Source organism: Thunnus maccoyii, chromosome 12 (genome assembly GCF_910596095.1).
Source record: "Thunnus maccoyii chromosome 12, fThuMac1.1, whole genome shotgun sequence".
Classification (NCBI taxonomy): Eukaryota; Metazoa; Chordata; class Actinopteri; order Scombriformes; family Scombridae; genus Thunnus; species Thunnus maccoyii.
This window is the reverse complement of record NC_056544.1, coordinates 3,884,752-3,911,459: the sequence shown is the minus strand read 5'-3', so window position 1 is coordinate 3,911,459 and position 26,708 is coordinate 3,884,752. Positions and strand designations below refer to the sequence as shown.

Genomic DNA, 26,708 nt, shown 5'->3' with positions numbered 1-26,708 from the left:
ACGCTTCTCTACTCTGGTTATTCTCCATTCAGCTGTCAAAAAATAACCCTCACATAACCCACATCCATAGAATTAGTTCATCTCCGGCCACATTGTTGTGTAGTGTTGGTACTGGAGGAAAAATGAATTGGATCAACTACTGTCTTTGTCAGGTGGAGCTGACCAACATCCAGAAGAAATACTACCGCGCCATTCTGGAGAAGAACTTCTCCTTCCTGTCCAAAGGAGGTGCAGGAGGAGGAGGTGGTGGCGGAGGATCCAGTGTCCCCAACCTCCTTAACACCATGATGGAGCTGAGGAAATGCTGCAACCACCCCTACCTCATTAATGGTATATACACACAAGCTCTTCCAAAAGTACGACTAACCATCTCAGCAAACCAGATCATTTGTGATTAAACGTGTTTTCTCTTGTGCAGGAGCTGAAGAGAAGATCATTGAGGAGTTCAGGGACTCCCACGGTGGCAGGGCTGACATACCAGAAATGGCTCTCCAAGCCATGATCCAGGCCGCTGGCAAGCTGGTGCTCATCGACAAGCTGCTGCCCAAACTGAAGGCTGGCGGCCACAGAGTGCTGGTGTTCAGTCAGATGGTCCGCTGTCTGGACATCCTGGAGGATTACCTCATTCAGAAACGGTGAGAGAAGAGACAAATGAGCATTTCCTTAATATGTGCAAAGGTTAATGTGATGGTTATGATCACGACAGTATAGGAAATTGTTTTTGACCCTGAAATCTCTGCAGAGGTGCTGATACCGGGTCTGATCTGATACTAATATATTTTTGTGCCAAAGATGCTCAGTATACATAGTAAAAGTAAATGAATATGCAGTGTTGATTACATCTATTAAAATATGCCCGGATCAGCCCTGATTATGATCTTTAGGATGGCTTGTGACATCACTCCAGTGTTGACTTTTCTGGTAATAATGGTAACATGATGTTACTGTAATAACAATAATAATTGACCTTTCCTCCCTCTCTGTGTGCAGTTATCCCTACGAGCGTATAGATGGCAGGGTTCGTGGTAACCTGCGGCAGGCAGCCATCGACCGTTTCTCCAGACCAGACTCTGACCGATTTGTCTTCCTGCTCTGTACAAGAGCTGGAGGACTGGGCATCAACCTGACTGCAGCTGATACCTGCATCATCTTCGACTCCGACTGGAACCCTCAGAACGACCTGCAGGTACACACCACAGGATGTTTGACCTGCGCTGACTCTGCCAATTGCATTTAGCTCCGCTTCACTGGACCATATCATTAGTGCTCAGCTCTAACCGCACATTTACAGTTGAATATACTCCTGTAGATTGAACAGAAAAGTCAGAGCAAGTAAAATCTGCTGTAGAGCAATGTTTCTGAATCTGTGAATCCGTCCTCCACCAGGCCCAGGCGAGATGTCACCGTATTGGTCAGTCCAAGGCGGTCAAGATCTACCGTCTGATCACCAGGAACAGCTACGAGAGGGAGATGTTTGACAAGGCCAGCCTGAAGCTGGGACTCGACAAGGCCGTGCTCCAGAGCATGAGTGGTCGAGAGAACGCCAACAGCGGGGTGAGATTCATCACACACACACACACACACCTATCCAATATCTACATCAATAAGTAGAGATTGATTTTTCCTTTAAATGAATATCCTTAGTGTACCTTGTGTTAGAAGGCCTGGACACTCACCCACTCAGTGTTTTCAAAGCCACATGCAGATTCCACTGCCTTTTTATAGGTTCAGCCCTCAGCACCCCCTGAGCACTCAACAGGGCTCCCAGCTTTCCTTCAAGCTACAAAAATTCAATATTTTCACACAGAAGTTATATAAAAACTGATGTCATGAAATATTTAGTCATGGAATAAAATGTTTTCGTTTCTTGTTCAGGTCCAGCAGTTGTCCAAGAAGGAGATCGAGGACCTGCTGAGGAAAGGAGCGTACGGAGCTCTAATGGACGAGGAAGACGAAGGTTCAAAATTCTGCGAGGAAGACATTGACCAGATCCTCCAGAGACGAACCCACACCATAACCATAGAGTCTGAGGGCAAGGGCTCCACCTTTGCTAAGGTAAAAACTCCTCTCTGCTGAAAAACTATGGCAAAATATCCAAATTCTGAAATAGCTCACACTGCATGCAAAGTGTGTGGTGTGTGTGTGTGTGTGTCGGTGGCTGCAGTGAAAAAAGTGATTATCTGGTATTGACCGTCATGCGCTCCTCTCTCTGCAGGCCAGTTTTGTTGCGACAGGTAACCGAACAGACATTTCTCTGGAGGATCCAGACTTCTGGCAGAAATGGGCCAAGAAGGCCGAGCTAGACCTGGACGCCATCAATGGACGGGTATGACACACATGTACACATACAACTGAATATACACACAGTAAACATAAACACCTGCATTATTAGGCATATCTAAGGACACACGCTGTAGCTGTAAAGCCACAGAGAGCGAACAATCACTCTGTGCATCCAAATACTTACACACACCTTATGGAAAGGGGACTAGCAGTAGTAATTAGTCAGTTCTATCACCACAAGCTAGGAGGAGGAAAGTGAGACAGATTGAGAGAGAGAGAGAGACAGAAAGAACAGGAGGGAAGCAGAGAGAGAGAGAGAGAGATTAATATTGACAGTTGGGAATCTCCTCTCTTCCTTAATTACCCATGTTTCCCTGCTCTTGTGTGTGTGTTTGAGCGAGAGAGAGTAAGCTGCTTAGCTCCACTTAACAGAGCGCAGATGCCTGGAGGGTACAGAGATATCACTTAGGCTAGTGCTCACACATACACACACACACACACACACACACACACACACAGAAGCTCAGTCATTGGTGTTGTGCACATTCTTATACACACATTGAGCGCCGTGCTGCTTTATATTCTCGCTCTCCTTCCCTCTCTATATTTCTTCACTTTTTTTTTTATTATTTGTGTATTTGTCCCTCTTGATTTCTTCTTCTCTGCGCTCCCTCACTGCCTCTCTTTTGGAGGGCCCTCCACCGGAACACTTAATCCAGCTCTACCAGCCTGAATACGCTCCACTCAGGCTGCTCCCCTGGGATTTCTTATTGTGTGATGTTAAAATGGAAATGACTGCATCTGTGATAATTGTGGAACTAACTACTGCTCTGTTTGTGCATATTAATGGGATTGTAAGAGGGGGGAAAAAATCAAATTAATTGAACAAAAATGTAATTCATTAGACAACATAATTAATGCCAGTTTATGTTTGAGCTGGGCAGCAATTTTCTCAGCATCAGGAATGAAACACAGGGGCCAAATATCCAATTAATCATATTTGGTACAGAAGATGTCATGTACTGTATTCACAGGGTTCACACTGGTCATAGAAGCCAGAATATACAAGAAATTTAAATAGTCCTCTGCACAGGAATAAAGCAGAAGGTACTTTGCATATTGTTATTGGTGGATTTCAGGCCATCTGTAATTGAAACCAGGTTCTTGGCAAGAAAAACAGGAGAACATATATAGGCCATAAATGTACACAGAATTAACGTCGTCGTCGAATTTGTTTCCAGAACACACTAGTGATCGACACACCGAGAGTGAGGAAACAGACGCGTCACTACAGCAGCGTCAAAGAGGAAGAGATGATGGAGTTCTCAGAGCTGGAGAGCGATGAGGATGAACCGAGCAAACCCTCAACTAAACCTCGACGGCCTCAAGACAAAGCCCAGGGCTACCCCCGATCTGAGTGCTTCAGAGTGGAGAAGAACCTTCTGGTCTATGGGTCAGTATATATTCATATATTCAGACTAATAACAAGGTCCACCACTGATTTATATACTAAATGACTAGAATTAAGGCATGCGATTGGTTATATGTAATGCATTTTTGAACTATAGAAAAGAATAAAACAGATGAAATGAACCCTCCACACAGCTTCAGGGAGCAGATATGAATGGTAGAAGTACAACATAAAAGCACTGTGGTGCAACAAAACCTCACTGAAGTGGACAATTAAGCAGAAAAGGAGAAGAAATCCTAGTTTAGGGTCGTGTTGGATGTGGAGTCATGCAGGTGGGTGGAGTTCATCCCGCTAATGTGTGCGTTTGTGTGTAAAAGCACACCAGTTAATGGATGCAGGACCTGCATACGGAGTGATTTAGTAGACAGAAATCTTTGCACTCAAGGCCATCAGCACACACAACCACTAATCAGAGCTGCCTGTAAACACACTCTTGCACAAACGCACACACACACACACATACTCCCAAGGTCAATTTGTATGCACAAGAATAAGTTTGTTTATTTGCCCACATATGCTGTGCTGGTCATATACATACTGGAATAATGTTCAGCCTGTCACACACACACATAAACATGTTTCAAAGGAAATGTCACTTCTAGGAACATACTGAATAAAAAGTTTTGCTGCACAATTCCCATTAAAACACAATTTCTCTTCAGTATATTCCTCTAGATGATGTATATTTGATAGTCTAGAATTGATAGGAATTGTAGAGGGATCAGCTTTAATAATCTCCGCAGCGACACAAGTACATCATAACTCAGAGCTCTACTTGTAGACAATACCAGCCTTTAAATTCACAGATAGAGTACAGTATACTGCACGCACACAGGCAAACTGACACACTTTTACCACAGATAGTGATTATCGGGTGAGCCCGTCCATTTTCACGGCTGACTTGGCGTGACTGTGTGTGTGTGTGCGCACGCATGAGCGTAAGAAAGAACAGTGGTGCTAGTGAGATGTCAGCGTTGTTATTGTTACAGTCTAGTCTCGTGGCCTGAGGCTGTAGGACACAAAAACACACTGTCTGACTGGGCCCGTCCTCTCCGCTCAGCGCTCTGTTGTCTTTTCCCATCATCCATCTCACTCACTCACTCTCTCTCTCGTCCACCATTTTACCCTTTCTAAAATCACTCAGAGTAAGGCTGCTTCACATGGTTCAGTGAATATTGGGAAGCAGCAGCAGAGGAATTTGAGTTGAGAACGAGACAGTCTGAAGGGAAACTGTCCACCACATCAGCCTTTAGGGTCACTTGCTCTCTGGAGGTGGTGAGGGGGGGGGAGTCGGGCTGTGATCCATGAACACGCACACACAGAAGGATGGCACTAGTTGGGGTGCCAGTAACGGTTAAGTCAACAGACTGGTGAAATGTATAATGAGAGCTCGGCACTCACCAGTGTCTGCCACTTGTGTGTGTGTGTGTGTGTGTGTGTAAATGTCTGGGCTGCAAGACAGCATGATGTGGACTTGTGTATACATTCATGAAAGATCAGGGTCATGTTAGCCATGAAAGTAGCACAGAATTACAAACTGTCTGAATGATTTAGTAAAATGATTCACTTCCAGAGGTCAGTTTAGTAGCAAAGCTTCAATTCAAGATAATATTTTAGTGAAGAAAATTCCCTTAACAATATTATCTAATATGTAGAGGCTGTAACCAGGTTTGTTTTTACAACATTTTTAATTTAGCAACTTCATTCATTTTAACTGATAAGGGACTATCTGCCAGCTTGTCATCTTTCATCTTAGTTTTACTGATCAGTTTATTACTATACAAAATTACCTATTTAAAAATTACAACTTTTGTTATATTGTGTTTTACTGTTTAGTATATTAGTTTTATTATCATGTATTACTAGAGCCAGTAGTCTGCTTTTGTTTTGGTCTAAGTTGACCTATTCAACAATAAAACACACATTTCTTTGTGGAAGAAACTGAAAAATGTTCTAAACTTGCAGTCATATATTTTTCGATTGACAATGAGCCTACTGTGTGCCAGACTGACAACGCTGTGTACTGTTAAATCAATGTTTTGTATTAAGTATTAAATGTTATAAGCTGGGTCGGTCCATAAACTGACAGGGTCATCCCTTTCTCTCTGTGTCTGTGTTTAGTTGGGGCAGGTGGAGTGACATCCTGGCTCACGGTCGCTTCAAGCGCCCCCTGAAGGAGGCCGATGTGGAAACTATCTGCCGAGCCCTCCTGGCCTACTGCCTGCTGCATTACCGCGGCGATGAGAACATCAAAAGTTTCATCTGGGACCTGATCACCCCGAGCGCAGACGGAACAACCAAGACGCTGACCAACCACTCTGGTAACACACACACACACACACACACAACTCAGTACACTGTCAGAGAGACTACAACACTGTGGAAATGAACTCCAACGTGTTTGCGTGACTGATATAGTAAGAAATCTGAAAAATAATGGAATTATAAATCTGAAAATGATAATACACTTACATTTTTTTCTTTTAGTATCAAAGACGTGTCCCTTATAGGCTTGAAAGATGCTTGGCAAAAGTTGGTTGTTGGATCTTCTGCTTTTCTGTTTTATGTCTTTGTAATTTGAATGTCTCAGTGGTTTTGAACCATTGGTGATGTCACAATAATTTTACATTGTAGCCCTAGTAAAAAGGGTGTTTGAAAAGGTCAATGATGCAGTCTCAATACTATCACATGACCATTTCTCCTCAGTTTAGAAGGTGGAAAAAGATAGCAGTCTAAATGGATTTGTTGCTAAAAAAAAAAAAAATATCTCCCATATCTGGATGACTGAACCCTAAAACATATTAGATTCCATATCTTTAGCCATGCAGCATGGCTCTAGGGATGGCAATATCAGTCTGTCAGTTGGTCGATCCACCGTTTTGGTCCAGACTGAAATATCTCAACAATTGGATGGATTGTAATGAAATCTTGTAATTTTGTACAGACATTCATGGACCCCAGAGGATGAATCTCACTGACTTTTCATCTAGTGCCAGCAGCAGATCAATGTTTTCACTTGTCCTGTGAATGATGTGTAAGATGGCAAAAAATGTATACAGGTTTGTAGAGACACCTGACCATAACCTCACCTCTCTGTCTCTCTCTCTTCAGGTCTCTCTACACCAGTACCTCGAGGCAGAAAGGGCAAGAAGGGGAAGCCCCCAGCCCCGCCTCCACAAACTCCAAGAGCCGATTGGCTGGCTAGCTGCAATCCTGACCATTTACTGCAAGAGGATAGCTACAAGAGACACTTGAAACATCACTGCAACAAGTATGTTTTTTCTTTTCCCTCCACCCCCCAAAAATACATAAACAAGAAGACAAGAATGTGAAGTGGGGTTTATAAAAGAATAAAATAAGTGTCAACATTGTGGATAATCAGTCGATGTTGAGTGTGTGTGTGTGTGTGTGTGTGTTTGTTTGTGTCAGTGGATGTCAAATCAGTGCCAGACAGGACTGGAGTTTTAAAACCATCACCACTGAGCACAACTTGAACAGGCCCGGTAGTCTCCCTGTCTTCCTTCTCACAGACACACACACATGCGCGTACACACACACACACACAAACATTCTCACTCACTCACACACTCACACTCTGTGGTCAGCTCTCTCTCCTGTTGTCAAGGAGATATGCTTCCTTGCCCTCCAGATTCAATTCCAAGATTTTTTTCTTCTTGAGGGGGAAGTTTGTGTGTGTGTGTGTGTGTGTGTGTGTGTGTGTGGCTGTGTGCCAGGCCAGGTGCTAGGCAGGCAGACCTGTTGGAAGTGGGTAAAAGACGCACATAAACACACACACACACACACTTGGGGGTGATTATGTGGTGCCATCTGCTAGGCTGGAGCACAGCGTTGTGTGGCTAATCAGGCCTGGCACATTGATGGATGAGCACACACAGCCTGCCAACAAACACACACACTGCAACTTGTGATGCCATTGATGCACAAACACACACACACACACACACACACACACGGCAGAACGAGTTGCAAATGACTGCCTTTATACCCTTCCCCCTCTTCACTGCCTCTCCAAACTTTGTGTTCCCTCCCTTGGAGCACAGCCCTCTGTCCTTTCAATTCTTCTCCTCTCTGCTCCTCCCACTCCTCCTCTCCTCCTCCTCCTCCTCCTCCTCCTCCTCCTCCCAACCCCCACCTCTCCTCCTCCGTCTCCCGCTCCAAACGCCGTTATTGGCATTAAATCCTGGTGACAAATGTTTACAGTGAAGCAGGTCTCCCAGATAGCAGCAATTCCAGTGTCAGGAGATCAAATCTGACTTTCATTCTCAAGCCCTGACTGAAGTGATTCATTTGATTGAGGGAGATGCTGGAAGAACAGCTCTCACAGGGAACATCTGTAATGTGTATTCGGAGAAACTGGCCATCTATTTGACAGCAAGCCGTTAGTAGTAGATAACACTGAAATATATGAATGAATTAGTTTTTTCTACCAGTATTACAACAGGGGAAAAAAAACCTCAGGATATTTTCCATCTGAGTAGTTTTACATCAAAAATCCAAGACCCTGTTCAGACCAGCAAACTGCACCTGAGCAGGACTTTACAGCTGTCCTCCAGTAAAATCAGTCCAGTGTGAAGACTGTTAGCAGGGTAATGAAACCTCTGTGGTCACATGACTTGACATGACATGACTTATGAAACTTGTATTCAAGAAGGAAAAAAGTCAGACTACATGAGGGGAATTTAGCAACTTAACAGGAGTACAACAGGAGATGTTTTACAATTGAATTGCATTGGATGAATGTCAGAATGACTGTAGAGAAACTAGAGTGATTGATCAACAATCAATTTATCATTTTAATAGTTTATTTCTCAAGCAAAAGTACCGAACATTCTCTGCTTTCAACCTCTAAACTGAGCATTTGCCGCTGTTCTTTTGTTTTATATCTATTTTAATTAGTTTTTTAATTAATTCACCTATCAACTCGTGTCATCTTTTGTCTGTGTTGAGCCAAATTGGACAATGTCATTAACCCTTTGCCTCTGTTTATCAGGGTGTTGCTGAGGGTGAGGATGCTGTATTATCTGAGACAGGAAGTCATAGGCGACCAGGCCGAGCGCATCCTGGAAGGAGCCGACTCCAGGTCAGTAGTTTCTCCATACCGCTCTCTCTTTCTCTTGTCTTCATCTTAGCGTCTCACATCTTGCCATCTTTCAGAGCCAATCTCTTTTTCCTTTTCTTACTTATCTTCCCTCCATTTTTTCATCTGTTCAGCCATTGAGCCTTTCTGTTTCTAACAAACTCATCTGGTGTAGTCACACTTGGTCTCACAGATGTCTGGAGAACAGGACGTTACACATCCCAGTTTCTGATCTGTTTTATTGTTAAAATAACCGCTCTAAAAATATGTCTACACAAACAGAAAACATTATTCATCTAACATTCTCTGAAGAGAAATTTGGATTTAATTCCAAACCTGACAAAGAAAACACACCATCCATCCTGTGCAGCCTTGTGTTTTTTTTTTTTCTAGAATACAAGGTCTTAGGTGTTTATAACAGTTAGCGGAAAGGCTGTCATGTATTGGATGCATCATGAAAGTGAGTTGAGACTTGGATATTTATATGAATGTGTCATGAATTATTACTTGGGTGTATTTTCGTCTGTTCTGGTGGCCTCTTTGGCAGAGTTTCTCCCTATTCTGACAGATACAACACACAGCCCCCGTTAAATGATCAGGGGAGAATGAGCTTTTTATCTCAGTTTTGACCCATTTAGAAGGTTTTTTTTTTTTTTTTTTAACATCTATTGGTTATCATTTGTCAGTGCGGTGATGTCGATGATGAAGCTTAGCTACACTGCTCACCTTGACTGTCGCCTTCATCCGATTCTGACAACTCCTTCACCGCATCCTCCCATCTTTTTCTCAGTCACACTACACTTTTCTTGCCATCTGTCCATCTCTCCTCCTCTCTCTCTGCAGTGCACTCTAGTCTGTCACCGTCTCTCCCATCCCCCTCTAGTCACCCTTTCACCCAGATGTGAACGCATTTATAATGTGGAGCACGTGCACTTCATGCTGATCTCTCCCACTCCCTCTCTCCCTCCCCCCACTCAGTGGCTACTGTGACAGACCCGTGTGTGTGTGTGTGTATGTGTGTGTGTGTGTGTGTGTGTCAGTGCGTGCCAGACATGAGCATACGGGGTGCCATCGTGCCAACATATGCCAGGGGGATTTAGCATGCCAGCGTGCCATGCTGCTGTTTGCAGAGATAAGGGACTGTTTCCCTGGTTTCTTCTCTCCTCCTGTCACCCTCTGTCTTTCTGCTTCCATTGTGTATTGTACCCTTTCTCTCCATAACTAGCTGGAAACACAATTTTCTACCACCTCCTTTCCATAATGGAGGACTTAGTGGGGTTTTTTTTGTTTGGTTTATTTTTTTTGGTGCCACAACACAGAATCTATCCTGCAGAAACATGGCACATTAAAACTATTCTCCGTTTTTTTATTGACATGTATTAAGAATCCTGTTCTTGACCAGACACTTGGTTTTGGTTGGACTCTTGTTATTTTAAAAACAAGTCTTAAGTTTCAGTACTGTGATGGTGGCATCAATATATTGTTGCCAAGTTACTGTCAATGTCATTGTGACACGCTGATACAATGAAAGTAAACAAATGAGAGCATGGAGGAGATTATTTGCAGCTTGTGTCCCATCACAGAGTCACTGTTACTGTCAGTGATTTTCAGTTTTAAGGCTAGGGATGGGAACAACATTTGCTCTCAATAGATACTTATTTTTACTATTTTATTTTACTATGATATCACTACTTAATGGATGATGGTAGCACTCCTGAAATGAATGAATAAAGGTTGAAAGGAAGTTAGGAAAGGCAAATGTGAGAGGTATTGAGATATTTTATACCCCATTATAATTTTAAAGTTAAATAAATGCATTGAAATCTTTAAAAATCCTCCAGTGAAGTACACCAGCAACACAATAGACATGTGTAGCCTCTATGTTTGTCATGATCCTGATCTTGTGGAGAAAACAACATTAATATCACAAGTGTAGGCCAGTCTATACTGGATATGGTATGAAAAAGATGTCTCATAGGGTCCCCAAGTATTAACAAAAGTATTGCAAAATGGGTTTAGCCATTATGATCAAGTCATTTGTTCTGGAAGAACAGCACCTTCTTTCTACCTTATTGCATAAATAATCCCACATGGTGCCAGACTCCACAGTGATTCTTTATTGTCAATATGAATATGGGAAAAATGTATTTTATGCCGCGTGTAGCACTTCTTTAAAGGGGACCTATTATGCTTTTCCTTATTTGTAGTCATATATATTTAATGTTACAATGTCAGATGATCGTTAGTGGTTGACGTGTCAAATAATGAGGTAAATGTGTGTAGAAGTAATCCCTGTGAGTAAAAAGCACTGGTTTTAGACCGCCCTGAACGCCTGGTTTCCAGCGTTTTTTTTCTACTTTCAGCCCGAGCTGATGTTGGCTTGTGACGGGTTTCTTTATATGGTCATCTGATCCATGCACAGCATGCAAGTTCACTGCTCTGCTCCACTAACATTCTGGCATTTTCCATTGTTTTGGGGGTAGTCACGCTGAGCCATGACTTGAGTCGAGCTGGCACGCTGTGAGTGTTTTTCCATCACACAGCACAGCAAAGTAAAATAAGTAGTTAACTTGTTAGAGATGTGCTGGTCATCTGCAGCTCTTCATCAGACATCATCATCACTGTGGCTGTTTCTGCTTGTACTATTCCTCCCTGCATTATTTCTAACCGATCCGCCAAACAATTAGCTCCACATATGTCCATATGTTGTTGTTTTCACCAGTTTTTAGCACCGCTAACAAAGCTCTGCTAATTCAGTAAGGAACACGTTTCACATCTTGTAAATTCATCACAATAGAAATCTGCCTTTATTTAGTCATTTAAAGCAGGAAATGTTAGGTCTGCATCAGCGGTAACTTAACATGACTCTGCACCGGCTGCCCCTTGGCAGGCCTCCAGAAAGCTGGCCAATCAGAACAGAGTAGGGTCATCAGGATGGGGGCCTTAAGGAGCTTAAAGGAGTAATAAGGAGTTTTTTTTTAACTGTGAATCATGCAAAGCTACTCTAGTGGAGTCCAAAAATAAAAAAATAGAGCTGGAAATGAGCATAATAGGTCCTCTTTAATGGCTTACCGTGTCAAGTCATGCACACAGCCATATCAATTCTAATTCCAATTCTGCTAATTGATTTAGTTTTTTTTTTAAATTGGTTTCAATCCTTCAGATTCAGGTTAAACCTTTTTTACTTGAGCACTAGCATCAACTATTTGGGGGTCTTATGGCTGTAAACTGCAGACAACAAAGAGGCTTTGTTATTTATCTGGTGGCAACCAGCACTTCCTGTTCAGATCATCATTATTTTTTCCTGTATTCTATGTATCTTACTGCTCTGTCAAAAAGACAAGAGGAAATATTTAGGTGTATTCACAACATTGAGACAAAGTTTCTGGATAACAAACATGCAGCTGTTCATCTTTACTGAAGAGGACTTTCACTAAGATTTGACCAGAGCTAACTGTTTGCCTGCATTTGTTTTTATCTGTGGTTGGCAGCTGACAGCTTTCACATTCTGATTTTCACTCTTCCCTTTTCTCTTCCCCATTCTGATTTGAAATACAAGACTGATGCCTTCCTAAAGCAAATTGAATCCACGCAAACATTTTAGTTTGATCATCGGTGACGTGATGTGGTTTGATCTCTTCCACAGTGAGCTGGATATCTGGATCCCCCAGCCCTTCCACGCCGAGGTCCCAGCCGACTGGTGGGACAGCGAGGCTGACAAATCCCTGCTCATCGGAGTCTTCAAACACGGTAGGAAACACACTCCTTCACCACACCTTCCCCCCACCCCCACCCCACCCCACACACACACACACACCTTCCAACATGGCAGCCTGAACACACATACACAGAATACAAAATGAACATCACACACAGAGATAACATGTCAGCGCCTTCAGACACACGCGCAGAGACGCACCCGCCTTCCAACCCAGTAAGCATCACACACACACACACACACACACACACACACACACACACACACACACACAACACTAACATACACATATACACACATCCCACCCACTTCTGCTGCCACCAGTTGATAGGTGTTGCTATGGCGACATCGGTACGCAGCTGGCAGGCTCAGTGTGCTATCGGGAGTGTGATTGATGGCTGGTGTTCACCACTGGTGTGGAGTGTTAGTGTGTGTGTGTGTGTGACAGGTGTTAATGTTGTAAATAAAACTCATTTAAGTTACAATAACAATCTTTCTCTTTAACTGTTAACCTGGTTGTTTGGAAATTTGCGAGTGGTGTTAATCTCCCAGCGACCCACCTTTGGGTGCTGAATGAATGTGTCTCCCAGTGACAGACCAAAGAGGCCCAGTGTGTGTGTGTATGTGTGTGTGTGTGTGTGCGCGTGCGGGTGCTTCGGATGGAGACCCTCATTCATATTAATTTGGCATAATTGTCATAATTTTTCCATCATTGCCACCCTCTATGATTCAATTAGGACACACACACAGACCCTCACACGCACACACACACACACTCACTCACACACACATACACATACACACAAATACAAAAGGGCTCACCCATAGTTAATCATAATCCTCATTCACTAGGGAGGCCCTTGGGGGGACTAACACACACACATACACACAGAGTGAGCTTTGTATGCAGACACACACACATGGACATACTAAACAATGCGTCACACACACACACAGAAGAGTGATGGCCTATAAAGGCCTGATGATTAACGTTTGGCTGCAGGCGCAGAGCTGTGTGTGTGTGATGCGTTGTGTGTGTGTGTGTGACAGAGACGGTTAGGAACAATGCGTCACATCTCTCCTAATTGAAATGTGATGGAGAGAAAGAAAGGAGGGATGAATGAAAGGCTGAAGACGAGGCGGTGTGGTTCTGTCATGGTGGCCCTCCCTCCTCTCTCTTTCCTCCCCTGCCTCCTGTCCTGTCCTCCCCACTACTCTCATGTCTTCCTCCTCCTCCTCTCTTCCATTCCTTCTTTTCTCTTCTTTTTTTTTCTTCCACCATCTCACCTGCCTCCCTGGTATTTTCCTCTCATTCCTTCCATTTTTCCTCTCCTTCTTTACCCCCCTCTCTTCTCATCTCCTTCCCGATGTGTCTCAGTAGGATCTGCACATTCTAATCTGTTCTGCCTGAATGCCCCTAACGGACAAACACACACACACACACACACACACACACACACAGTTTCTCACACCCACTAGCTCACTTTCACAGACGCCATGACACACACACTTTTTCCTCTTCATCGTCTCTCTCGCTCTCTCTCTCGCTCTCTCTCTCTCTCTCTCTCGCCCTCTCTCTCTCTGACACAAATGAGCACCTGCAGGCTCACTTGGATAAGCACACACACACACACACGTGCAGAACGGAGGCAAGTGTACATACACAGAAACGGACACACACACACACACACACAAACAGGCTGTCTGTCTTGTCAGCAGCTGGCTCCTGGGGTCTGCCCTTCTGCTGCTGTTTTTGTCTATTCCTTCATTTAATATGGATGCTCTGTGTGTGTGTGTGTGTATGTGTGTATATTTCAAAAGAGTGTGTGTTAGACTGTGTAGCATCATGTGTGTCTAGGAGTGAACTAGAACTTTTTTTCACCCTTCTTTCTAGGACTTTTCCTTGAGCTTATTGTGTGTTTACCAATAAGCTGTTTACAGTATTTACTGAAGTAAAACTGACAAGTTAACTCATTGGTTACAGGTTGAAATCAAGCTCATATCCTCTACACATCCAGACATGGATTCCTGGGTTTGTATTTCTATCTTAACTCTCTTTCTCTTCCTCTTCAGGCTATGAGAAGTACAACTCCATGCGAGCAGACCCCTCCCTGTGTTTCTTGGAGAGGGTGGGCATGCCAGACGCCAAGGCTATCGCTGCTGAGCAGAGGGGCTCCGACATGATGGCAGATGGTGTCGAGGGGTAAGAGAGCAGGCATCACTGACCAAAAAGCAGCCTTTTTGCTTCATCTTCCTTCTAGTAGTGTTTTGCTCCTTTTTTTAGTCTCTCATTCATCATAGTTTAAAACCTTTTCCAGTCTCTTCATCTGTCCTTTACACTCTCACCATTCTCTACTAACACTTAACCTTAAGTAGTGCCCAGAATGTCTGCAGCTTGTTATAAACAAACATAAATGACTCAGATTTAAAGCAGACCAAAGTAAATATCTTTAAAAAGGTATGAGAAGGAGGAATTGGTTGTATCTCTTGTCTTCTGAAGCTTCTGGCTTATACTTAAAGTCTTTTTTTAATGTTGCCCTTTCACCATCGTTAGCTATTCCTTTTCCTCTTCTCTTGGTTGTCAAGTCTTCAAATTTTAAAATTTTCAGTTTGTGAAATTTAGCAGCCTTGCAGCAAAATCTTGAATTTCTTGCCTGTCCCTCCAACCCTCTACAGTGAGGACGAGGATCCAGAATACAAGCCACTACGTATGCCTTTCAAAGACGACATGGATGATTTCACCAACTCTCCACTGGATGACAAAGATGACACGGCAGAAGGCGAAGCTGAAGGTAAACTTTGAATTCACCCAGAGAGAGAGGGTGAGAGGTGTTCTCAAAGCAGATTCATTTAAGTCATTTTTAATAGCATTTTAGAACAAATGATGAGATGATGATGATGATGATAAGGTTCCTTGCTGCATGCCTCGTCCCTCACTCTCCTCTCTCCTCCCCCTGAAGGTAAATCAGCTGAAAACGGTCAAAGCGCGCCTTCTGCAGGTGGAGCCACAGGTTCCAACGAGCGTCTCTATTGGCCAGCGGCCTCAGCTCTGACAGCCCGCCTGCGCCGCCTCATCACGGCCTACCAGCGCTCCAACCGCAGAGAGCAGCTCCGCCAGGAGGCACTCAACCGGCCTGATGGTCGCCGCCGACGACGCAGGGAGTTCCTGCCCTCCATTGCCATGGTTACTGAGGCAGGAGGTGGTGCAGCATACATCCAAGATGGAGCTGGAGTGTTTATGGCTGAAGGAAGCCCGTACCTGGCTAAAGGAAGTGCTTACTTTGCCAAAGGTGGGCAGTTCATGCCAGAGGCTTCACCGGTGATGACCGCCAGCTCTCTGATGGCTGATGGAGCCGTGTACTACAAGGAGAGGAGACAAAGGTAGCATATGAATATGTTCAGTATTTGCACAGGGATACTAAAGATTATTAGATTAAAATATCACCCCATCATAATACAGCAGCACCTAAAAGCACATAAGAGTCAAATCAACCCTCAGGTGGTATTAAACACAGGACTGTTGTACTGAGATGTATCATATTGTATCTTGGTTGGAGGTGCTGTGTCCTCCTGCTCGTATTTGATCATCAGTTCTTCTCATATTTAAACACACAGTACTTTTTGGTAGTTAAACCCTTTCTTGTGTGTTTTTTACTCTGTCAGATGGACTCGTCGTGAGGAGGCCGACTTCTACCGCGTTGTGTCCACCTTTGGAGTCGTCTTTGACACCCAACGTCAGAAATTTGATTGGACACAGTTCAGAGCTTTTGCCAGATTGGACAAGAAAACAGACGAGAGCTTGGAGAAATATTACTACTCATTCATCGCCATGTGCAAACGAGTCTGCCGCATGCAGGTCAAGACTGAAACAGGTAAGAGGAGAAGACACTGCTAGAGAGAGATGTTCAGGTGTTCATTCTCTAAAAAAATGTCATGTCATATTATTAAATGTCATTTTCATATTAGCAGTGGTGTCATCAATCGTATATTTTTGGAGTAAATTTAACTGTCTGCCCATTCCCTCACCCAGAACTCCCAGACCCGACCCTGATCATCGACCCCATCACAGAGGAGCGCGCCTCTCGCACGCTGTACCGCATTGAGCTGCTCCGCCGCATCCGAGAGCAAGTCCTCCCCCATCCGCTGCTTTCTGAGCGCCTCAAGCTCTGTCAGCCCTCCCCAGACCTCCCGGAGTGGTGGGAGTGTGGCCGCCATGACCGAGACCTCCTCCTGGGGGCCTCCAAACACGGCGTAAGCCGGACAGATTATCACATCTTAAACGACCCTACCTTGGCCTTTCTGGAAGCCCACCAGCGCTTTACCAGCCAGCGAGGGGCCGGCGTCGGTATGGGAACCCAGGGAGAGATCACCAAAGCTGGGGTGGGAGAAGCGGAAAGCGCCTCTGCACCCCTCCTCACCCCCGCAGAGCTGGCAAGCGCGACAGCTGCTGCCAAAATTGCTGTTAACGCAGCTAAAGAAGAGGAGGGAGAAGGGAAGGAGGTGAAGACTGAGGAAGGGAAAGCAGAGACAGAGGTTAAAATGGAGGTAGAGGAAGGAGATGCCAACAGCATTCCATGTACCAAGACCGAAACTCCTGATGAACAGAAGGAAAATGAGGGAGAGGTTGGAGAAGGGAAAGAAGAGACAGCTGCTTCACCAGGGAAGGAGGTCAAGAAAGAAGAGGAAGAGGCGCAGCCAAAAATAGAAAAAGAGGAACAGGAAGAGTCGAAAGAGGAGCAGAGTGAAGAAGGAGAGAAGAGCTCCAAGCCGGCAGATGACCAAGATAAAGACCTGATAGAAGAGGAGAAGAAGAGTCCAACTCCTGTTGACGCTGTTGGGGACCAGAAGGAGACAAAGACTGAGCTCCCAGAACATCCCGACTCCTCTCCTAAAGCACAAGCAGGCCACAAGACTGCAGAGGAGGAAGACAAAGAGGAGAGGGGGAACCCCGAGTCTCCTAAATCTCCAAAGTCAGCTGACACAGAGAAAAGCCCAGAGGAGGAAGAAGAGGAGAGGATGGACGAAGACGACAAATCAGAGAAATCCTCTCAAGCTGAAGGTAGGGTGAAGTTAATTGCTTTGACATTAGCTTGGAGGTAGTCAGTCATTGATCTCAGTGGTGATTATGTTTTAAGTTTTGGTTTACCAGGGAGGTGATGACGTGAAGTACTACACAGTATAGATGTCTCTCTCTCTCTCTCTCTCTCTTACTTTAGTTGTACTCCTGTTAATTAGGATGCTTTAAGTCAACCAGTTTATTTGTCCTGGTTGTCAGCCGTCATTCCTGACACCACACTCGGTCACAGTAGTGTTGGGTCAGGTCTGGTGTTTCCCCTCGTGACTTGGCAGAGTTTTAATGAGTCTAAGTTCCAAGGGCGAGACAATAAAATGAGTTTGGATCCCTTGATAACAATTTGGAAACCCTTTTTAATTAAGAGTTGCAACGTGACTTTCCCTCTCTATGCACAGCGAGCGCTGCGTCAGAGCAGAAGAACTTTGATGAGGAGAGTATCGCGTCTCTGAGCACTTCGGCCCGAGACGAAACCAGAGACGGGTTTTGCCCCGACGACCTGCCGGAAACTTCTGCACTGCAGGCCTCACAGGACAGAGCCTACGCCTTCTCCTTCTGGCCTAAGGTGAGTCACAAAGAATAGCCTGCAGACACAAGTAAAGGCCGGCTAATTAACATTGTATCACATGGTCACAAGTCTCTTCTACTGTTCCTACATATGTTTTACATCAAAGTACAGCTGAAAGAATCAGTCGATTTAGTCAATTGACATCAAAATAGTTGCAGATTAATTTTCTAATATTCATTGATAAGTCATTTTTAAAGCAGAAAGGCCAAACATTCACTGATTCCAGCTTTTTGTGTAAAAACACATAAATTAGGAATAAACACATCTCACTAATATAATCCCATTTCAAAATAAAGGTGTCTATCTGCTGTAAAGGTAACGTATACAGAAAGAAAGACAAAGCTCTGTAGAACAGTCCCATCATCAGCTCTCTCCACCCTCAGGATCGAGTGATGATCAACAGGATGGATAACATCTGCGAGGCCGTCCTGAAGGGCAAGTGGCCTGTCAACCGAAGGCACATCTTTGACTTCCCCAGCAACCTGTTGCCGGGGCACGGCTCCACGGTAACCGCAGCGGCCGTAGCCACGGCGACCGAGAGCCCACTGCAGAGGCGGAGCTTGGCCGAGCTGACGATGGCCGGCATCCACACGCCTTACAGTGGGAGTGAAGATAAAACACTATCGCCGCAGGTTCATGTGAGTGCACGCACACACACACACACACACACACACACAAAGGTCAGACCTTTGCAAATATTTGACAGCCATTCTTTTATCTTTTATCTTTTATTCAATATGTTTAAACAACTATTCTACTTCATCAGTAGCTTATTAGTCTTCTTTTTGGGAAAGGAAATACCATCTGCCATCATTGCTACTGAGGTACCACTTTTAACAGTTGATTCGCCGTTGCAGGACGACGCTCTGAGCCTGACAGTGCCTCGACAAAGGAGGAGGAGGAGGAGGAAGATCGAGATTGAGGCAGAGAGAGCAGCCAAGAGACGCAATCTGATGGAGATGGTGGCTCAGCTGAGAGAGAGCCACGCTGCTGTCGAGTCGCAGAGTCAGGCTATAGACCTCACCAAGGTGCTCGCACAAACTCACTAACATGGAATTCATTAGTTTAGATTAGAAACTGTCGCCAGGCATCCAAAAATTAACTATTAAACACATTTTTACATACAAAAAAGTCAAGTTCGTTAACTAAAACGGATGTGATTTGCTGTTCAGGGTATGCACCATCACCACAAGGCCTCTCCCTCATTGAGCGGCTTCCCCAGTGCCCTGGTGACAAGCCCCTCCCTCAAGGCCCAGATGGAGTTACTGCAGCAAGCCCCGCCCTCCGGACACAGAGCCAACGGCTCACTAGAGGCTGACCTGCCCATCATGAGGAGGAGGCGAGGCCGCAGGAAAAATGTGGAGGGCCTTGAGCTGCTGTTCATGGGCAACAAGAGAGCAGGAGGGGTACGTGTGTGTGTGTGTGTGTGTGTTAAAGCTTTAAAGTTGTCAGTGTTTCACAGACACCAAAGGCAGTATATGAGCATCTGAATTATATTCCCTCCATTCTCTCTCTGTCCCTATTGGACATTCAGGATGATGCTGATGGGACAAAGGTTTCAGGTGTGGAGGGGGTTCGGGACACTGCTCGTGCCCACAGACCCCTCACAGTCCCCGAGCAGAGCCCCAGTGCCAGATCTCTAGCATCCGGCAGTCTGGAGGAGGAGGAGGCAGCAGTTTCCAACAAAGAGCTGGGAGAGTGGCTGAGGCAGCACCCCACATACACCATGGACATGGCTGGATTTACACCAGTACGTCATTTCTAATGCGTTTTTCCTCTCGTTAATCTATTCACTGTCTTCCTCATGAGTGTCTGCAATCATCCTCTGTAATTCACATTATTCACACAGACCTTTCTGTTTGTCTCTCTACTACAGAAGAGCGAGGAGTTACTGCTGTCTCAGTTCTCTAAGCCCAAGCAGAAGCGCCATCGCTGTCGAAACCCCAACAAGATCGACATCAACACCCTGACTGGAGAGGAGCGAGTTCCTGTGGTCAACAGACGCAATGGACGCAAGGTAAGCTGACACAAACCAGCCATGTGCATAGTATATACTGCTCAGGAGATGCTATCTAAGGACAAGTGACTCGTCAAGTGTATGATTTTTCATGAGAAACTAATTTCATCTTCCTGTTCTGTAGATGGGCGGGGCCATGGCTCCACCAATGAAGGAGCTTCCCAGATGGTTATTGGAGAACCCAGAGTTTTCTATCGCCCCTGATTGGACAGACATCGTCAAACAGTCGGTGAGTATCTGAGTATGAGTGAGTATGATTTCTCGCCTCCTGTGTAAAATGTTTCAAATGAACCTGCCAGTCCCAAATGAAAATGATTATTTTATTATACACATTGCCAGCTTAGACTTCCTTGTGAATTTAAGTCGTTTTCTAACCTAAAATCCTCCTCTACGCAGGGATTCCTCCCAGAAGCTATGTTTGACCGCCTTCTTACTGGCCCTGTGGTCAGGGAGGAGGGCGTCCGTCGCCGGGGGCGACGACCCAAATCTGAGATTGCCAAGGCAGCGGCTGCTGCCCAGGCGGCAGCAGCAGCTCAGGCTGCACAGGCTTCACTGGCTACTGCTGCTTCAACTGCAGGTACAAACTACTGCTGAACCACCCAACACGTCACATCGGTCCCACATGATTTAATAAACCCACTAGAACCTTGTGACATGAACTAGTTTCCAGTTTTGCAGCACCTGTTAATTTCCTGAATCCATATAATGTGAGATGAGGGCTGATTTAGCTTCAGAGCTGCATTTTGACTCAATGTATGTGTGTGTCTGCAGGAGGCATCAACCCTCTGCTGCTGAACAGTCTGTTTGGAGGGATGGACCTGTCGTCCCTCCAGAGCCTGCAGTCTCTCCAGTTGGCTGCTGGTCTGATGGCCTTCCCTTCCCCCACTGATCCCAAGCAGGCTGCCGCCAGCGCCGCCGCCACCTCCATGCTGCCCCTCATGCTGCCCGGCATGGGAGGCCTTCCCAACATGGCCGCCGCTCTGCCCAATATGTTCAGTCTAGGTGGGCTGTTTGGTGGTAACCTGGCAACAGCTGCAGCCGCCGCCGCTGCATCCAACTCCGCTCTCGCCACCGCATCAGGGAACACCAACGGCACAATGGAGGGAGAGGGCAACAAAACGGCGCTGACGAAGAGAGAGGCAGAGGAAAAAGAAGAGGGAGAAGACTGTGATGAGGCGGGAGAGGAGGAAGAAGAGGAGGCTGAGGGAAATGAGGAAAAAGTGAAGAAGGCAAAGAAGAAGAAGATGGAGAAATCAAATAATGATGTCACTGCAGCTCCTCAGACCCCAGCAGCTGACTCGCCAGCTGACTCATCCATCAACGGTGACGCCACCGCTCTGCTGGCTGCTGCCGGCATGTCCGCCAACTCTCTGGCGTTCAACCCCTTCCTCCTCTCCACCATGGCCCCCGGCCTCCTCTACCCCTCCATGTTCCTACCTCCAGGCCTCGCCGGGCTCAGCCTGCCCGGCTTCCCCACCGCCTCCACCCTGGCCGAGCTCCAGAGCGCCATGGCCGGAGCGCTGGGAGGCAACGCTGTGAACACAAACCCCCCGAGAGACGAGGAGAAGACGGGGCTGAAAGCTACAGGAGAGGAGGAGGACGAGGAGGAGGAGGAGGAAGAGGAGGCGCAGGGAGGAGAGAGTGACTTGGCTGAGGAGAAGGAGGGAGGAGCGGAAGAGACGAAAGGCGACGCTGAGGATTCAGCTCTGGAAGATGGAGGGATGGGAGGAGAGGAGGAGGAGGAGGAGGACACGTCTCCACAGAAGGACAAGAGTGACTGAAATAAAACAAAACTGACTGGCCTTGGACATTTCCTCCCCTCTGACCTCCCCCGCCACGTTTACACGCCTCCACCACCACAAATATCCAAATTATTATGAATCCTGTTTTTTTTTTTTTTCCTTTTACGTTGTTGTTGATGATTTCTCTCTCACTCTTTGTTGTTTCTTTTTTTTGGCCAGGTATATTAACTATGCGTCAGAGAGGACGAGGTGCGTGCGTTAAGTTAAATCTCTCTGAGCGATAGTGTAGTCAGGGAAAATCCTCACAGCCCGCTCACTCAGAGCTCGGCTCCTGTTCAAAGACTGTTTCTCTCTATCTGGTCGGCCTGTGTGCACTGTGAACGGTGCATCTACACTTCTCTCTCACATAGGACTTTACAAAGTTCCAATAGTACTATTATTATTATTATTATTGCTGCTTTCAGCTCTCAGATTTTTGTTGTACTTTTTTAAAAAAAATTTTTGCTTCCTTCCTCTTCGTCTGGACTGTTTGTTGTTGGTTGTTGGCAGCATCTCATCAGAAGAGAAGAAATGCTCGCTTGGTTCTCAAAAAAAAAACAGCATTACAGCTAAACCCAGCTGTCTGTCTGACAAAGCTGCTGCAAGAGGAATTGTGGGCAATGGAGTTGATCGAGCTGTTCTGTCGCAGAGCAGATTTTTAAGTTCTCACATATCAGACCAGGTAGACTCTGAGGAGGAAAAAGAAAAACTAGACTGGCCTAAAACTCAGTCTCACACACTGACTACCACAACACAACACACACACACACACACACACATATCCCAGACACATACTTGACCATGAGTCGCGCGCACACACACATATTCAAATGTCCACCACTACACACACTAACCCCCTAAACCCTCTCTTGTCATGTGACTGTTTCCAGGAGGACTTGTCCCCGCAGCTGTTTTTCCTTTTTTGAGTGTATATGTGTGTGTGCGCTTGTGCGTGCGTGCGTGTGTGCGTGCACGCTGAACCAATACTGTTAAACCCAGTCCCACACTGTTTGAATACCAGTCTTGAGTCTTTCCACTGCCAGTCTCTGAATCCTGTCTTCTCATTTGGAGGCGGCTGGTTTTGTGGCGGGAGTGGCAGGCGGGCTGGGTCTGCCGCCAGTCAGGCCCTCTGATTGGTCCGCTTCACGCCGGCGAAACCAACTGTCCTTTTTCTGAGGTCTTCTGTGAAAGGATTTGGAGCGGTGGTCCACACAGGGATGTGATGTTTCAGGTTTATTCTTTAAAAGGGGGCACATGAGATGGTTAATTTTTTTTTTCCCGGTCGCTGCCACATTTAAATCCTTTTGTTTTTATTTCTCCTTCACATCCCGGTAGTTTCAGACCGAGCGCTGCTCCCTAGTGACCTTCTCCTAATGACTGTTGCTCTAGTCACACACACTGACACCAGGCCTGGCCGAAACAGGACTGAGACACATTTTCAACAGAGTTGGAAATTCACAAGTTTCTATGTCTATATGAAGTTCAACTCTGGTCGCCGAGTCGATTCTTTTTTTAAATACTTGAAAAGCGCGAGTGGTGCTTGATTTGTTTCCATTCCCGAGGGCCAGTTTAAGTGTCTGAGATAAATCAAGCTCCACAAGCGGTTCAAATATTTGACAGTACATTCAAACACAAACAGTGGCCAGGTCTTATTAACATTTGCTATCACAGCCAGCCCAGCAGACGCAGAGAGAGAGCTGGGACGGGGAGGGAGGAGAGATCGGCTTTGGCTCTCTGGAAGACACCTTCCCTGTCAGAGATCCTTGTTCTCGTCTCTAATGCTGAGACAGCAATAACCAAGGCAGCTTTTGAATGTTCCAACATCACTCTCCCAACACACACACATACACACACACACACACACACACACACACACACACACACACTATATGAATAACCACAAGTGTCGTATGAATAGAAAACAAAACTGTAAATGATGACAAATAAGTACTGCAATCAATTTTGTCTCACTCTGTTCCTGTTGATGCACTGGTGTTAAAGAGTTAAAATAATCAGGTACCTTTATTACTTAGCTACTTTTCTTGAAAAAATTGACTTTTTGTTACTTTTAGCCAGCAAGCTGAAGAGCATTACCTCAAAATTCTTATCTAGCCTTGAAGTTTACAGACATACCGTGTAAATGTTTTTTTTCCCTCTTTTTTTTTTCTTTTTTTTTTTTTTTTGGTGTGTGTCTTTTTTGTTTTTGTTTTTTTTTTTTTGAGACATCATGTATGATGAATTGTAGCTATGATGCTTTTAATAAAAGTGAATCATGATATTCGCCTAGGAAACCAAACCTCCGCCTGCATCTCATCATTTGTTTCTCTCTGTTCTATTTGTACTTTGTGGGATAAAGCTTTTGTCATGGTTGAAGTTTGTTATCCAGGATGAGACTAGACCTCCACTTCCTGAACCAGAGGGGTGTTTCAAAACTGATGGTAGTCACAGAGCTGCACGTATGAAAAGCAACAACAAAAAAGTAACTTTTGACAGCATGTTGTTGGTTTGGTGGATTCAAATCCTGTATCAGAAATTTAATGTATGAGATGCAACATGACGGCAAATAACTTAAAAGTATCACATAGGAACCCACCCAGATCATTTCCTTAATGACAAGAAAATAAAAGAAGTACTTCTGTTTGATTTCATTACTCTATAAATGACAGAACAGCTTCCACATGGTGAAGACACCTTCAGATTGGCTGCCTGCTCCTCTGGTATTTTTAAACAATGGATTTCAGTGAAGCTGATCAGCCTATGAGAATGTTTTTCAGGACTTAAAGGACTGTTTCACAAATTTGCTAGTCTGTCTTAAAACAACAGTCAGGTGTTGATATGAATACTTAAACAAGTTTTGCTTAATAGAAGTGATGGGGGACAAAATCCAGGCCTTTTAAATGTATTTAAAAGTTTATCTGAAACTAATATGTCTTCATCTGCTCTAGTTAGACAAATCTTATATCTTCCAAGGGTACAGTATTTTTAGAACAAAATTCTTTTTGTTGCTGATTCTCCAATGCAGCTCAACGGGGAAACACTGTTCACTGTTCAGGGAAATTGATACTAAAGACTTTAAAATGTATGCACTTGATTTGTCTAACTCAGACTGCTGAAGCTTCATATAAGCTTCAGGTAAATCACTTGCATTGAAAATGAATTAAGAAGGGATCTTAAAGACCAGTATGAACAGGAGGAATGAAGCAAAACCTCAGTGTTTTGCTTCATCAGTGTTCATATTTGAACTGTCCTTTAATGCCTGAGGAGGGTTGTTTTGCTAACATCACTCAAGATGATTCAGTAACTTGCTTCCCCCTCAGTGCCTTATCCGGTACACTTACAACACTAAGGACAAATGTTGTGACATGAGTAACATACATCTGTAAAACTAGAGACAGGAAGTCTATTTTAGACAACGTAAAGACTTGTGCAGACTCAAGAGCAAGGGCTCATTTTAACCGTCATACTCATTTTGAAAGTGATATCAACATCGATGTGGTCTGATCTGTTAATCACATTGGAGGAGGCATACATCACAGAATTTGAACTAGTGTCTTGAACAGAATGTGTCAACAGTCACTTCATGAATAAGAGGTGAAGCAGAAGCAAGAAGGACATATTAATGAGTTGAACTCCAGCTTGTCTTAAAGGCCTGTTAGCAGCCCCTACAGGCCACAGTGGTCATTACACATAGCTGGACCAGACTGGTGAGAGCAGGCCAGTATCAATAAACTCAACTATTTGGTTTGATCTGAATGTTGTGGTCATATAACAGTATGCAGCTTGTGTCAGCATTAACAAGGAAAACAGTGAGAGCTGAACTAACCTTTCAGGTCAAATAGAGGTGAAATAAGAAAAAAGGAAACTGTGTGTGTGTGTGTGTGTGTGTGAGTGTGGGCGCATGTGTGTGTGTCTGTGTGTGTGTGCACGTGCACACGCACCACTCCAGCCAGCCGTCAGATATGGCCTCTCTCCCACTGGAGCTGCTGACAAAACACAAACTGACAGCCAGACCCCACTGCCCACTATTTGTGTGTATGTGTGTGTGTATGTGTGTGTGTGTCAGTGACAGACCAGAATGGACAATATGTGTGAGATTTTAGCTGTTCTTTTCTTGTACCATGCATCTACAAGCTTCAATCTAATGTACACTGCATTCAAAGACCCACTGAGGTGTCGCTTCATAATAGAATAATGTGTAAATGCAGCAATTGTCAGACTAATAGTCCATGTACTAGCTGTTAGTTTAAAAAAAATCTTTATATTTGCAGTAAAGTCTGTTAAACTCTTTGCAGAGTGAAAAAATCTGTCATGAGCTGCAGATTCACCACATAAAGGTTGATGCACTTACATACCAACTGCACTTACTAAAAATATATCTCACACCAACAACCCAAAAATAGAGGCAGAGTCTACACAAGCTGTACATCCGCATTGGCGTTTGACAAAAGAAACACCACATGTTCTGGCTTTGATGCTGGAGCTTCTTGAATGCCTGTTTCTTCTGTCATATCATTGGTAGGTTCAGGTCATGTGGTCTCCAAAACTCATTGTTCCTGACTGAGATTGGTCAACTGGGACAGGGGCAGCTTCCATTTGTTTTTCTCCACAAAGTAAAAAACGTTCGCTTGTACTCACCATCAACCTAAAACATGCTATAAATGTTATGTTATGTATCCTTAAACCTGCAATAACTGATTTTTG

General features: G+C 44.8%; 1 protein-coding gene across 1 annotated transcript in view; it reads left to right on the top strand.

Annotated features, from left to right (window-relative positions):
• chd7 (chromodomain helicase DNA binding protein 7) overlaps positions 1–23,924 on the top strand; it is a 73,794-nt gene extending 49,870 nt beyond the window's left edge. The window contains exons 17-41 of the mRNA XM_042428027.1: positions 153–330; positions 419–635; positions 991–1,186; positions 1,387–1,554; positions 1,876–2,055; positions 2,216–2,326; positions 3,525–3,736; positions 5,876–6,075; positions 6,866–7,025; positions 8,766–8,855; positions 12,499–12,602; positions 14,644–14,773; positions 15,247–15,362; positions 15,531–15,951; positions 16,234–16,442; positions 16,601–17,629; positions 18,040–18,206; positions 18,593–18,847; positions 19,067–19,237; positions 19,382–19,615; positions 19,744–19,959; positions 20,086–20,226; positions 20,351–20,455; positions 20,623–20,803; positions 20,998–23,924. Of these exons, the coding sequence (XP_042283961.1) occupies positions 153–330; positions 419–635; positions 991–1,186; positions 1,387–1,554; positions 1,876–2,055; positions 2,216–2,326; positions 3,525–3,736; positions 5,876–6,075; positions 6,866–7,025; positions 8,766–8,855; positions 12,499–12,602; positions 14,644–14,773; positions 15,247–15,362; positions 15,531–15,951; positions 16,234–16,442; positions 16,601–17,629; positions 18,040–18,206; positions 18,593–18,847; positions 19,067–19,237; positions 19,382–19,615; positions 19,744–19,959; positions 20,086–20,226; positions 20,351–20,455; positions 20,623–20,803; positions 20,998–22,007 (6,201 nt within the window). The 3' untranslated portion in view covers positions 22,008–23,924. The remainder of the gene's footprint in view (positions 1–152; positions 331–418; positions 636–990; positions 1,187–1,386; positions 1,555–1,875; positions 2,056–2,215; positions 2,327–3,524; positions 3,737–5,875; positions 6,076–6,865; positions 7,026–8,765; positions 8,856–12,498; positions 12,603–14,643; positions 14,774–15,246; positions 15,363–15,530; positions 15,952–16,233; positions 16,443–16,600; positions 17,630–18,039; positions 18,207–18,592; positions 18,848–19,066; positions 19,238–19,381; positions 19,616–19,743; positions 19,960–20,085; positions 20,227–20,350; positions 20,456–20,622; positions 20,804–20,997) is intronic.
• Positions 23,925–26,708: the final 2,784 nt, after the last annotated feature.